The sequence below is a fragment of the Rhipicephalus microplus genome, chromosome 2 (genome assembly GCF_043290135.1).
Source record: "Rhipicephalus microplus isolate Deutch F79 chromosome 2, USDA_Rmic, whole genome shotgun sequence".
Taxonomy (NCBI): domain Eukaryota; kingdom Metazoa; phylum Arthropoda; class Arachnida; order Ixodida; family Ixodidae; genus Rhipicephalus; species Rhipicephalus microplus.
Window position 1 is genome coordinate 148,655,590 of NC_134701.1, and position 15,359 is coordinate 148,670,948.

At 46.1% G+C, this 15,359-nt stretch overlaps 1 protein-coding gene across 1 annotated transcript in view; it reads left to right on the forward strand.

Annotated features, from left to right (window-relative positions):
* The window catches only part of LOC142792083 (uncharacterized), a 181,919-nt gene extending 168,042 nt beyond the window's left edge, over positions 1-13,877 (forward strand). The window contains exon 2 of the mRNA XM_075885594.1: positions 13,674-13,877. Coding sequence (XP_075741709.1) covers positions 13,674-13,877 — 204 coding nt within the window. The remainder of the gene's footprint in view (positions 1-13,673) is intronic.
* The last annotated feature ends 1,482 nt before the right edge of the window (positions 13,878-15,359 follow it).

The following is a 15,359-nucleotide window of genomic DNA, read 5'->3' on the forward strand; positions in this document are numbered from 1 at the left end:
CCACTGTTGGAGTCTGATCATGGCTGTGGCAAAAGTGCCACTTAATGGGAAATTAAATGCTTGTGTTCTGTTCAAGAAGCAGCTGCATGATGCTTATAGTGGCGCAAGTAATGACAACGGCGTAATATGTTTGCAAACCATCGCTATACGGTAAACATTCGGTCCTGTGCAGACGCGACGGTGCGCTACTTGCTAGTGGCCTACTACTGCGGCAAATCTTCCCGACAAGATCAGCACAAATGATCTCGGAGTGCCGTTCACTTCATACGTGAATACAAGTTCGTGCAGTTTTTAGTAGCACGCACAGGGTTACACAAAGCATCGTTAACGATAGTACATGGTCGATGAGCTGACACCACCACCATATGCACTGCAGCGAAAAATGACGTAGCGAACATTCAGCAGTTCCTATTGGTTGGGAAAGTACTTTGGTTCGATATACATTCATTCGACGATCAAAAGTTTATCTTGTGAAAGTGGCACGGGGAGTACGCTTACGCGCTCTATCTTTTCTCATGCGAGTTCACGGGTTGATCATCCTTCCGCAGCCATCTTAATTTGCTCGGCATGCCACCTATAGGCCGTGGGGATTGCGAATAACCTGTAAAATGTTGAGTCGCCTTTCTCGATATAAACACTGAAAATAGACACGTCCAGCACGTTCAACTGGGGCTGCGTCTCCGCTTCAAGCACGGCTGGTGCCGTCATTACTTGTTCAAGTAGGCGGTGCAGAGAAGCGCACTTACGAATTATGAATAGGGTCCATTAGACGCACACTCTTGCCGGATGTCTGCGGTCACCGTTATCGCTATAATGCGTATACACTCCCAATCAGTTACATCGTCTTGCACTCAGCTTGTTCTAGCTCTGAAAACGAGTTCGTGAGCACTGGTCATGAACGCGGCTGAAACAGAGACGAAACAAACAGGCCATCTTCCGCGCACGAAGGGCACAAGTGATTACATTACGCGCGTGCCAGACCTGCCATCAATAGATGCTCAAGCAAAACGAAAAACCCACCCTTTCGTCGGGCGTACAAAGAAGCATGCCGGGAGATCGGTGGTGATTGAAAGAGGAGGATGCTTAAATTGAACACAATATCTCGAAAGAAACTAGGTATACGGCTCGTAAACCATTTGACCATCTGCCCTCCTGCCGCTTGGCATGGAGACGTTGGACAGTGCAAATGCCGCTTCTCTACCTGAAGCAGCCATATGCTTTTCTTTTACACTGGTGTTTTGTTCTGTCATCCGAGATCGGAACGAAAAGATTGGTGAACCTAACTTCGTATGACACTTCAGTTTGTTGCTATCACCGTCCTTACTAAACGATTGCTGTGAAACTGTGATTTACTTTATGATCAGTGAGCGTAATTTGACGACGCTACGGAAGAGCCTACTCGAGTGTATCTACGCAATGAACCTTTCACAAGTTCCCATTCACACACGTCCACTTACAACTTATTTCAATAAGGTAGCCATTTACACTACTTTTTTTTTTTCAATGTAGCTATGCACTGGAAACTGTTACAGGTGTGAGAGTAACTGGTTCAGCTTTGCAACTTTGCGCCAATGTTCTCAATTGCCACTTTATTAGAGGAGACAGGCACAGTAAAAAAATAATACGTATGAAGGGAAGGCCGTATATTACCTACACCAACGACGCTCTACCCTTGCGACTGCCAGAGCTCGTTATGCTGCGTGAATGATGAAGTTCTGGTGTTACCATAGCACCGATAAGCCCCTCAAGGACTATACTTCACGCCCCGTCGCGCCTTTACAAATGAGTTTGGAGCTCAGCGAAAGTGCCGGGAAGAGGCGAGGGAGAAAACGCAGACGGCCTCTGGTGGCTTCAAGCCAACTTTGTACGACACGACATCTGGCAAATTCGAGTCACTAAGGTCACCATTACACAATAAATGAATGATACAAGCCACTGCTCTAAGAAAGGGTACGCAACAAGGCCCTGAATACTTACGCTTACATTGTGCGTAGCGCGAGCCTTTATAAGACTGGCAGTGGGCGTCAGAAAATCATCGTTCCAGCAATAAAACGTGTTGCACTGCACTATATATGCTGTCAACTCATTGGTTTTTTCCCGCCTCGTGTTTTAGAATTCTCCACTACATAAGATTTTGACTATTAAATTATTTAAAATGCTTCAATGAGGGTTTTCTACTAGTCAGTGACTTCTGAAATAATAGTGAGGCACGTCCGTCCAACTATAAAGACAGATTCTCCGTAAACTTATATGATAGTAGTTCATAATACGAAAGTTAAACGCGCCTCCAGACGAGTAGTGATCTTTGAATAATTCCGCCGAAAGATTTGTGTCCGAGTAAGTCCACCTCAGCCGTGATGATTGATCTTGAAGCGCTCTAGTGAACTACCATTCACAGTGTAGTGAAACTGCGCAAAGGCATCAGTGCTGCTTCACCTCTGACTACGTCAATCTGTGTGGCGCTTACCTTCCCCTATTTGTAGGTTCCCTTTGAAAGTATGAGAGTTACCAGAATTAACGCTCAGCTAAAGCTATTCATCCACGAAGCTTCAATCGACTTAGCCAGTTAAGAACGATCTTCCAAAGAGTGGACTCCCCGAAGCACAGATAACTAATAACGAAGGAGCAGGGAAAGCAAGACGCTAAGTAAACGAGATTGAGGATAAACGAGTAGTTTATTGGTCCCCAGAAAGGGACAATTGCTTGCAGCACGACAGTCGATAATGCGATATTGTTCTTGAAAAGAAGTTAGGCGCCTCGATGATTGTTCTTTCTAATGTTGTAAGTCCACCGAAAAACTATGGCGATCCCTCGCTACAAACGAAAACAAAGTGAAGTAATCATACCGGAGAAAGAGAAAAGAAAACGCGACCACGTGCCATTGTCCTACGAGGCTGCTGCAGACGCTGCCCGAAGCAGTAAATCCTTGTTAGGTACACGTGCTCCTACGGCGACGACAAACTTCTAGGTCCTCGGCTTCTTTCTTATCTTTCGGCGCACGTACAAGGGCGGTGTGAGAAAGGGGAACGCGGTGAGGTGACTGGAGCTACTTCGAAAGAAATTCCTGCCTCGGCAGTTCGCGGATGGCAGTGAAAAATAGGCGCAAAGTTCGCTAGCGCCGGATGCCCCGGATGCGCACGCATTTTTCTGTTCGCTTATAGATGTTCAGATTATGAGTGTAGTGGTGAGAGAGATTCAGAGAGAGAAAGAGAAAGATGGTGCCGAGTGGTTGCGTGTTGGTGTAGAGTGCGCGGTATGCAAAACGCGTGCGCGTGCCAACTAAAAATGTTGTGATAAAGAAAAAAAAAGAGTATTCCTTCTTTTCGGTATTGGTATAGACAGAAGCCATTTCGAACAGAATATTCAGGGATACGGCTATATGCGAGCCGTCACCGTCTATTCAGAGTATTTAATAGAAAAACGAGCTGTGACTCGTCGTTTTTCGCTGGCTAATGCCTACGTTCTTTTAGGGCACGTACTTAGCTTACATTTCAATTTAAGTCGAAATGAGTGTTTTGTGATTTTGAGAAATGCTGTACTTTTTCTCGTTTTGTCCTTTCATTCAAATTCGAAGAGTTCGGAGTAATCTTTCAAATGAACACGGATTTTTTCCGGGGATGTGGCTTTGCAAAAGAAAAGGACCTTGCCGATTACGATGTCTTTATTGACGTACTCGTCTCTTTTTGCCTCGGTCGCTGTTCTGCTGGCAGAATACGCTAAAATCTCCTGTCGTGTATTATATTGTTGCAAACGTAAGAAGAGCAAGAGCGAGCAAAGCTAGCAAGATGTTCATCGTCAGCGTCTTTAACATCTTATTTATTAAGATTTCAAAAGCAAGGCACCATATAAAGTAATCCATAAAGAAATTGAGCAAAGCTTGAAACTGCACGAACAAAATAAGGTGGAAATGGCGAGACATATGTGCACAAAAACGCAGCAGTTCCACTGATCTTATTGACGGAGGGCAGATTATTTGTAGACACCTCAAAACAACATGACTTCAGAGCGAGGAACGATCACAATGACACTGTTAGAAAACATGCCGCAGATCCCACGTACCTGCATGAGAATCTACGTTATGCGAAGCAGGCGGAGGGAAGGTGACCGTGTAGCAACTTTTTTATTGAGCGACACATCATGAAATTAACATAAATATATGTACAAATGTTGCACGCACAGACATATTTTGAAGAGTTGCAGATGTTTATATTACCAGTTATTAGCACTTGCGCAACAAATAAAGCTAGATTATGCGTATGAGCAACACCGGAAGCTTGATATGATGGGCCGATGCTCGCGACGATGTAGGCTTCGGGACAATTCTAATAAAATCAACTTCAGCGCATAGCAAGTAACCACAATTGACGTTGATCTGACGAAACGACTGTATCAAAGGAGTACATATGTAATGTTTATGAAATTTGGTAGGCAGCACTGCAATCACTATTGACGTTTCACGATGCTTAGCGTCAATTTCAAAAGTAGTTCGGAGACCTGGCGTAGCTCTGCGGTAAAATGCTTCATGGCCACGCAGCATGCTTGTGTTTGATTCCAGCTGGGATCTTGATATTTATTCTTTTGCATTCGTCAGATCCACGCTACTGATTTATTAACGATCATGCATTAAAATTGCCCATCTGTTTTCTCGTCGTTCCTGGAAACATCCCAAGTGTCAATCACCTGTGGCACATACCCGCACACCAGCGGCACATACCCGCCCGTGTTTATGTGTCACTGTCCGGGGGAAGGGGAGAGTGTTTGACCACGTACTCGATGAGATTCTGAAATTATTCACGTTTTGACCAGCGCGTCATATTCGTCAAACCCTGTTACCCTCACATGCTAATTTTGCTTCACACCAAATTAAGGGGGTGACCACGAGCGCCCAAACGTAAGCGGATAGATAGATAGATAGATAGATAGATAGATAGATAGATAGATAGATAGATAGATAGATACGCTCAAAGTGGCCGAATCTCTCTAAAAATGCTTCGCATTTAAAACAATCAAGAGCGTGTATGCATCCGGTACGTGTCAGTGGCCTGGGGTGTCCATTTAAGCCTTATATTTCATTTCTTGGTGGCGATATCGGCCGAAGCTTTTTATAACGGCACCTGTTCGTCCCTCGTAGCCGTTGTAGTGTGTAACAAGTATAACACTTTGATCTCCAAGGTGGTGCCGGTGAGAGATTTCCTCAGTGCGTTGTTAAACAATAAAAATAGTGCTCAATGTACAAGCCAATGTCTGCTAATCGGGAATGAGAGACAGGAGCATTCGGCTTTTAGTTAACGTGCACGCTGCGATCCCCATTAGGAGCCATTGGCATGTACATTGAGCACTATCGGACAAGAAAGGGTTGCTACGTTATACTCGCTTGGTGTAACCTCCTTAGTTTTAGAAAGGTTTAGTGAGGGTTGAGCCGCAGTGCCATGAATACAAAAAACTAGTATATACCATGAATGAGCTCGAGGTGGTTAAACGTGGGAAGTAGATACGAAGCGCAAGCCGTCAAAAATTAAAAGCCGAATTCTCCTGTCTCTCATTCACCCTTAGCAGCCAGTGGCTTATGCATTGAGCACTATCTGACAAGGAAGGGTTGCTACGTTATACTCGACGGGCATAACCTCCTTGGTTTTAGAAATGTTTAGCGAGCGTTCGGCCGCAGTGCCATGAATACAGTGAACTAGTACATACCATGAACTCGAGGTTGTTAAAGATGGGAAGTAGACCCGAAGCGCAAGCCGTAAGAAAGTGTGCGTGTGCCACCTCTCGTTTAGTCCTTGGAATCTCCGCTGGATCGTGGTGCTTCTATATAGGGAATATATGATGAAAAGACGCGAGATGGTGGTAATTGGAGGGTTGAATAGATAGATGGACGAACGGACACACAGACAGATGCAAGTATGGACGCATGAATGGACGCAGGGGCGGATGCATGGACGAACGCAGGGATGGGCGCACAAACAGACGCATGCACGGACGGGTGGAGGGACGCACGGATGGTCACACAGACGGACACATGGACGGACGTAATCAAGAATGAATGGACGGATGAATGCTTCGCCCCACTCTCCATCATTCACTCCGTGGATATGCTGCCAATATTTTTCTTTGTTCTTCTCGCTTTCTTTAAAAGGCGCAGTCGACGAAAACGAAGTCCTACACATATGAGTCCTCGTTTATGGCACCCGCCAACGTGTAGCCGCGGTAAGCAAAGCTTGACGATAGCGTCCATGCCGCTTCGGCACCAGCTCGCCTACCGCCACTGCCACCACCGTTCGAGGACGCCATCTAGGCCTCCTCTGCGGCTTCTCACTACTTCACCAGTATACGTCTACGACTAGGGATGCCGTCCGCACGTCGTCGGCAATGGATCTAACCACTGTGAATTTCGGGACTACCTTGTACTTCACTAGCAGAACCCAGGGCATCACCGCTGCAGATATTCCTGCGACGGTCCCGTATTTTCATTAAGCCATCTTGATGCCACGGTAATAAACTACAATAGAGCATCTTAGTTTCTCGTGGCCACTAAAAAGGAGATTGCATTGATGGTAGCACACAGATTTCTGCGTTTTACCACGACAATCAGGTATCGCATCCTGTTCTAATTCGCAGGTGTGCTTTGTTACACAAGAATTTTCCTGCTCACCTTGTAACCATGTTATGACCACCACAACATAGTCAATTGCGTTCACCGAAGTGATCAACGCCTGCCTTTCAATGCAAGACGTAATATGGTCGTGACCAGCCTCTTCGAGGCAGCCAATTCCAGATGCCAGAGGTGTCAGTTTTGCCTAGGGTGGTTCATCGCTGAGGTCATCAGCACGTTTTCAACTTTGGAAAGATGACCGCCACCAGAAAGGAGCTAGCTTTTGCAAGACTGCATGCACGCAGCGTGACTGAGTTAACCTAGACGGAACGAACTCGGGCGCGGGCGCGTGTTTGGCTAGCGTAGACAAGTAAGACGAATTTAGAATAAGAACAGCAGGCCCAGCGTGCGGGTGCTTTCTCTTTTATGGGTGAAGCTCCTTAATCTGTGGGTCATGCGTCGGCGGTGTATGAATAGTAAGTAGTAGTAGTATTAGTAGTAGTAGGTGTAGCCACCTTTCGTTTAGTGCTTGGAATCTCGGCTGGATGGCGGTACTTCTATATGGTAAATATACAATGAAAAAATGCAAGATGCCGGTACCTAGAGCATTTACTGGATGAACGGACGCACTGATGGACAGACAGACAAGCTAACGAATGAATGCATGACGTGTAGACGGACAGACAGAGAACAGACAGACGCACGCACAGACGGATGGGCGCAAACGCGCGTGGATACATGAATGGACGCACAGACAGACGCGCGGATGGGTGCACGCACGCACAGATGGGAAGACGGATGCACGGACGGCGGTACTTCTATATGGTAAATATACAATGAAAAAATGCAAGATGCCTGTACCTAGAGCATTTACTGGATGAACGGACGCACTGATGGACAGACAGACTAGCTAACGAATGAATGCATGACGTGTAGACGGACAGACAGAGAACAGACAGACGCACGCACAGACGGATGGGCGCAAACGCGCGTGGATACATGAATGGACGCACAGACAGACGCGCGGATGGGTGCACGCACGCACAGATGGGAAGACGGATGCACGGATGCACGGACGGATGGTTGCACAAACAAACGCAGGGGTGGGTGCGCAGAAGGACGCAAGAATGGACGCATAGACGGCGGACGGATGCACGAATGGACGGAAGCAAGAACGAAGGAACGGGCGGAAGGCGCATGGACAGACTGACGGACACTTCGCCCCTCTCATCGTCTTTCACTCCGTGAATTCGCGGTGATTTCTGTCCCTTTCTTTTTTTTCTCTCTATTGGCGACACATATGTTCTTCTCAAACTGTATGCCTTATTTTGTCGTAAAATAAAAAATAGCTAGAAAGCTGCGCTTTGAATCAACATTAGGCAGTATCATATTCGGAAGCGATCTTTTTAAATGTGAAGCATTTTTAACGAACTTCAGCGACTTTGAGCGCATCTATCTATCTATCTATCTATCTATCTATCTATCTATCTATCTATCTATCTATCTATCTATCTATCTATCTATCTATCTATCTGTCTATCTATCTATCTATCTATCTATCTATCTATCTATCTATTTATCTATCTAGCCGCCTTCGACTTTTAGTTCCACTGGCCGTTTCGATAACGGCATCGATACCAAACTTGGTATGGCATAACGTGACTATACAAAGAACATATTTAACTAGTCAATAACATGAAAATCATGACACATATGTCATAAATGTGATGATTTACCATTCATGGTCCTCCAGCTCCTGCGGTGATTTTGTTCACAAGGCATGTTACAAAACTGGTGGGGTATGACATGAATGCATGGCAAACACAAGCGACAAACCCTAACATGAAAATAATGACATGCGTGTCATGTAACAACATGACTACATGCCACGCTCACGATGCACTTGCGGCCGTTTGCTAGCGTCACATATACCAAATTTTCTATTACAGTACGTGAATGAATGACCAAGGTATGTGACTGGTGCAAACATGATAATTATGAGATGCGTGTGATATAGCAACATGACTACATGTCACGCTCATGATGCGCTGGCGGCCGTTTAGCTAGCTTATTTTATACCAATTTGGTATTGCGGGACGTGAATAGATGGCGAACGTATAATACTGGTGCAAATATGATAAAAATAAGATGCGTGTCATGTAACAACAAGACTAGATGCTACGCTCATGATGCACTCGCGGCCGTTTTGCTAGCTTCACATATGCCAAATTTGGTATTACTTGACGCCAATGGATGACGAACGTATGTGAATGGTGCAAACATAATAATCATTAGATGCTTGTCATGTGAGAACAGGACTACAAGACACAGCCAAGGGACCAATACATTTCGACATGACGCGGTGTGCGGGCTCGCCAGGGTTCATAGATCGCCTCACGCCGACGTTGCCACGCCATGTGGCGGTCCTGCCATATACGCGTACGCGCGCGCCGCGCTGCGTTGTTTGACGCACGTGCCTTTCTGCGCGTCCGGCGTCTCTTCGTCATGAAAAGAGGGAGACGCGGTGTTGTCTGGGTAACGCATTGGCATAGAGTAATGTTACTATATGGCACCGGCGTGAAATGCCGCATGTCGCATATTGCGCCGGTTGCCGTCGGGCCATGCCGACAGACGCTGGTTGCGCCAGGTCTCAGTGCTCGCGTTTTACTAACGTAGCGTCGCTCTGCCCAGCGTACGCGCGCGTCAACGCTGCAGTGGAGTTTATTGGGGCCTTCATTATACGCTCGTCGCCGTTTTGCTGGATCCACATATACCGAATCAGGTGTTACGTGACGTAAATAGATGACGAAATATATGACTGGCAGAAACTTGATAATCCTGACACGCGTGTCATGTAAGAACGTGACAACATACCACGCTCATAGCGTGCTCGCGGTTGTTTTGCTACTTCCACATATACTAAATATGGTATTACGTGACGTGAATAGATGACGAAGGTAAACGGCACATCCAAACATGATAATTATGACACATAAGTCATGTACGAAATCATTTACCTCCACCTCGTAACGTTGTGCTAATTATAAAGTGACATATCAAAAAGTTCTCAATCATCCTTCGCACATCAATAATTTCCACTGTACGTGCAATGTGCATATTTTTTAAAGCACTAGTTGAAGTCATTGGGAAAGTGTAGGACAGGCCTCTCTTTATTCTGAACGAACAAGTTTGGAGATGAAACCAATAATTATTACCGAATCAAAAACATTGAAGTTTTGCGCTTTCAGGGGGCCTGAGCTCTTTCACGGACGCAGGCGAGACCTTGTCTTGAAGGGGTTTCCTCGATCCTCTGGGCGGCTCAGAGTTTGGCTGTCAGGTTTGAGCTGACTAGTGTGGTTTTTCAGCGTCAGCAGATGAACAGTGGTATAATAGGCGTATAGATCGTCACTGTCTGAATTCTCTTGTAAGCCTTGTCACTAGCAGGCAGTGATTAGGCGTGGATACCTCAGGCATTCACTTGTATCTTTTGGGTGCGTGACGTGCATGAGCTTACGGTTTGTGCACAAATCTTTTTATAACGAACTGTAGCATACCACTTGGATCCTGTTTAGCACAGCGTGATGGCATGGGCATACCAGTCTCTTAACCGGGAGTGCGTCTTGATGTAGTAAAACCTGGTCATATGGTCTTCCCTTGCGTCGAGAAGTTGGCCGTTTCCCCGGGAGCTCTCTTAAGGGGCGAAGCTCCTTATAGCGGTACCCGTTCGTCCCTAATATTCGTATTAGTAGTGTGTAACTAGTCCTACATTTTGACCTCCAAGGTGGTGCCGGTGGGAGATTTCGTGTGTGCCTTGTTGAACAATAAAAATTTGCAGTGTGCGCGTTAACTAAAAGCCAAATTCTCCTGTTTCTCATTTCCCCTTAGCAGCCATTGGCATGTACATTGAGCACTATCTGACAAGAAAGGGTTGCTACGTGTTACTAACTGGGCGTAACCTCCTTGGTTTTAGAAAGGTTTAGCGAGCGTTGAGCCGCAGTGCCATGAATACAATGGACTAGTATATACCATGAATTCGAGGTGGTTAAAGGTGGAGAGTAGATACAAAGCGCAAGCCGTAAGAAAGTGTTCCTATGCCAACTCTCATTTATTCCTTGGAATGTCCACTGGATGGCAGCTCTTCTATATGGGGAATATGCTTCTATATCGGGATGAATCAAGTGGCGCAATGGCTCCATTTTCACAACGAGAGTGTTAAATGGCTGAGAAGAGGGTTGCTAGCCGTACATCAACAGGCCCAGATGGCATTCCAATTATGCTGATAAAGACAATAGGTCCGAAGTTTAAGCAAGTTTTGAGAGAGGCAGTGAGTGAAATAATGATCGATGGTGAAGTCCCCGATGGTTGGAAACCTAGCAGGATGAGCAAGATCTATAAAGGAAAGGGGACAAAGGAGGAGGAGGATTGAAAGAGGAAGGACAGGGAGATAAGCCAGTTCTCAGACTGGCTGACTACCCTGTGAAAAGCTGACATAAACAACTAGCGTCCTATAACAGTGACATCAGTGGTCTACAGGCTGGCGATGCAGAATATAAAGAAAAGACTGCAGGCATGGATAGAAGATGAGAGGGTGCTGGGGGAACTGCAGAATGGGTTTTGTAAACACAGGAGGTTGGAAGACAATCTCTTCTTACTGACGCAGTGCATAGAAATAGCAGAAAAGGAACACAGGCTCTTGTGGCTAACATTTTTGGATATCATGGGAGCACACGATAGCGTGGTTCAAGGTGAATTGTGGGTAATACTGGACACACTAGGCGTGGAAGATTGATTTACTAATCTTTTAAAGGATATCTATGAAGGTAACAAGGCAGTTGTAAAGTGGGAAAAACAGGTATCCAAGGCCGCAGAGGTAAAACGGGGGCTTAGGCAGGAGTGTCCTCTGTCGCCCTTGTTATTCATGATGTACCTACAAGGATTAGAGGTCAAAGTAGAGGAAAGTGGACTGTGCTTCAACCTCTCATTCATCAAACAAGGAAAACTAATTGAACAGGCACTACCAGCATTGATGCACGCAGATGATATAGTGCTAAGAAGATTTGCAAAGATTGATGGACATATGCGGTAATATGGGAGATAGGTTAGGTTTCAGATTCAGTAAGGAATACCAGAAGTCATAATTTTTAATGACAATGAAGGTAGTGAGCTTAGAATACATGAGGTCACGCTAGAGATAACAGATAAATACAAATATCTGGTCGTATGTATAAGCAATGAGGCCGAGTACCTAAGGGAACATGAAATATACGTGACGACTAAAGGTAACAGGAACGCAGTGGTGATGAAAACAGGGCAGTTTGGAATTACAATAGGTGTGATGTGGTGAGAGGAATATGGAAAGGGGCCATGGTTCCTGGTCTGACGTTTGTCAATGCAGTCTTGCGCATGAGATCAAATGTTCAGGCAAGATTCGAAATTATGCAACGTGGAATAGGTTGGCTTGCGTTAAGAGCTCACGGGAATACACCAAATAAGGGAGTACAAGGTGATATGGGATGGACATCATTTGAAGGCAGGGAAGCTAGCAGCAAAATAAAATTTGAGAAGCGATTGAGAGAAATGGGGAAGGAGCGTTGGGCTAGGAAGGTATTCAGCTACTTGTACATGAAGAATGTCGATACAAAATGGAGAAGCGAACCAGAAAAGTGACAGGTAAATACTTAGAAGCCAGCAGAGGGCCCAAACCAAAAAGAATTATCGGTTAAGAAGAAGGTGAAGGAAGCTGAGACCAATTGATTGATATGTGAGGTTTAATGTCTCAAAACCACCTTATGATTATGAGAGACGCCGTAGTCGAGGGCTCCGGAAATTTTGACCACCTGGGATTCTTTAACGTGCACCCAAATCTGAGCACATGGGCCTACAACACTTCCGCCTCCGTTGGAAATGCAGCCGGGATTCAAACCCGCGACCTGCGGGTCAAGAGCGGAGTACCTTAGCGACTAGACCACCATGGCGGGGCGAAGCTGAGACCAATATGTGGAGAATTGGCATGATTAAGAAGTCCGCACTAGATATCTATCAAACCTTTAAGCAGGAAAGTGCCAAGGAAAGAATCTATGATAATACTCGGGGTAGTTGGATGGATGGATGGCAGCAACTTCATTTATACGTCCTGTACCAGGTATAGCCACCTGCCTGGCTTATCTCACGTTGGGACTGGGAAGTCAAGCCTCCTAGCCCTGTCGAGGGCGTACCGGGTAGCCAGGACTTGGGGGATATGATCGTGAGACTTTATAATTCCTGTAAACCATTCGCGGGAAATGCCACGGCCAAGTGATGCACATTCCCAGAGCACATGATCAAGCGTGCATACTTTTTACTTACATGCCTTGCAAACAACATCAATCTTTTATATGGTACCATTCTTTTACTAGTGCCGGTGAGTACTAAAACTGTTTGTAATTGTATAAGTGTGACCGCTTGTTCTCTGTTTAGTCTACTGTGAGGGGGTGCAAACTCTCTCCTCCCCAGGTAGTAATGTTTAGTAATTTCATTATATGTCATCAAATTTTCGAATCCAGCAGAATCAAAGCCACCGTAAAAGCGTCCCGGTCCGTAAGTTCGTGGGCAACGCTGTTGGCCTCTTCATTTGGATTCATGGGAATGTCATTGAGTGATTCAAGGTGCGCTGGGAACCAATATATGTATTGTGTATCAATGGCCTGTGTACTAATAATGGCTGGGCTCGACAGCACGGAGCAGTAACCCGCTTACCTTTGCCATGCAGGTATTCACGCTTGCTGTCTTGCGCGTGCTGTTGCCTGCCTTATCGTTCGCCACCGCCGAGACAGCGTCGACATTCCGGTTCCAAGGAAATGGCTGGCAAACTCAAGCTTTCTACCGAACAACGCCCCTTACTCAACCGGAAGCCAGCGCCTCAACTGACCAGATGGCGCTAACCCTGGAACAGTCGGTCCTCACTTCACCGTGAGAGATCGCATCGCCTGGAACATCAACCTGTTTGTCACCTACAAAAGAGCTGCGATCTACCGCGGCACTTCGTGGGCTCGACAGCTGTGCTACAGCACAGAGCAGTAACCCGCTTACCTTTTCCATGCAGGTATTCACGCTTGCTATCTCGCGCGTGCTGTTGCCTGCCTCATCGTTCGCCACCACCGAGACAGCATCGACATGCCGGTTCCAAGAAAATGACTGGGAAACTCAAGCCTTCTACCGAACAACGCCCCTTACTCAACCGGAAGCCAGGACCTCAACCGACCAGATGGCGCTAACCCTCGAACACTCGGTCCTCGCTTCACCGTGAGAGATCGCATCGCCTGGAACATCAACCTGTTTGTCACCTACAAAAGAGCTGCGATCTACCGCGGCACTTCGTGGGCTCGACAGCTGTGCTACAGCACAGAGCAGTAACCCGCTTACCTTTTCCATGCAGGTATTCACGCTTGCTATCTCGTGCGTGCTGTTGCCTGCCTTATCGTTCGCCACCACCGAGACAGCATCGACATGCCGGTTCCAAGAAAATGACTGGGAAACTCAAGCCTTCTGCCGAACAACGCCCCTTACTCAACCGGAAGCCAGGACCTCAACCGACCAGATGGCGCTAACCCTCGAACACTCGGTCCTCGCTTCACCGTGAGAGATCGCATCGCCTGGAACATCAACCTGTTTGTCACCTACAAAAGAGCTACGATCTACCGCGGCACTTCGTGGGCTAGACAGCTGTGCTACAGCACTGAGCAATAACCCGCTTACCTTTGCCATGCAGGTTAGTAAACCGTACGCTCTGTTCTCAAAGAAATCAAGCAACTACTTTTTGCTACAGCTGCCGAGGCCACGGTGCTGCTTTTTAATTGTTGTTGAGTGTGCTGACGTCATTCGTTCCTTGCTCATGTTATCGGGCGACGTCGAGTCAAATCTGGGTCCTAACACAACCGCTATACTCAAAGAATTGCATAAATTATCAGCTGGTCAGTCCAAACTAATTTCAGAAGTAAGTGACCTGAAAGACCAACTTCTAACCACGAATCAAACTATCGCCCACTTGAGTCAGCGGATAAATGATGTTGAAAAACATTGTCAGAGCCTTATTTTGCTTCGCACAGAAATAGACAACATAAAGTCCAACACTGTCCAGACAGCTCACCAAGTATTCGAACTCGAGACACGTCTTGACGATGCCGAAAATCGATCCCGGCGAAACAACTTGGTATTTTATGGCCTGCCCGAGCCTAGTAATTCAGAAAGTTACACCCAAACCGAAGAATTGGTCAATCAGCACTGTCGTGACCACCTTGGCCTTACAATAAATCCAAAAAAAATTGAAAGGGTTCATCGACTAGGCCGTCACCCAATCGAGCACGGTCGCTCCATCATCGTTAAGTTTAGCTTCTACAAAACGAAAGAACCTGTTCTTTCTAATGCTCGAAAATTAAAAGTGACTAATTACAGTATCGCACAGGACTTCTCCCGCTCAGTCAGAAGCGCTCGTAAGCATTTGGTTGCTTTTGCCAAAACTAAATCTGATCGCTTTCAACTGTCTTGCAAAACACTTTCTATTGGCTCAAAGAAATATATTTATGACGAAGTCTTGTAATCTGTCAGAGAATTCAAATAGCAATCAACGGGCTGTAAAAGAAAAAAAGACCCATCATAGCAAAGTTCCTCGGGCTAACCTTACATTGTCTGTAATATTTACTAATATTCGCAGCCCCTTGCCGAAACGTCAGCTTGTATCAAATGTTGTCTTATCATCTACTAGCAATGTGCTCATATTAACTGAAATGTG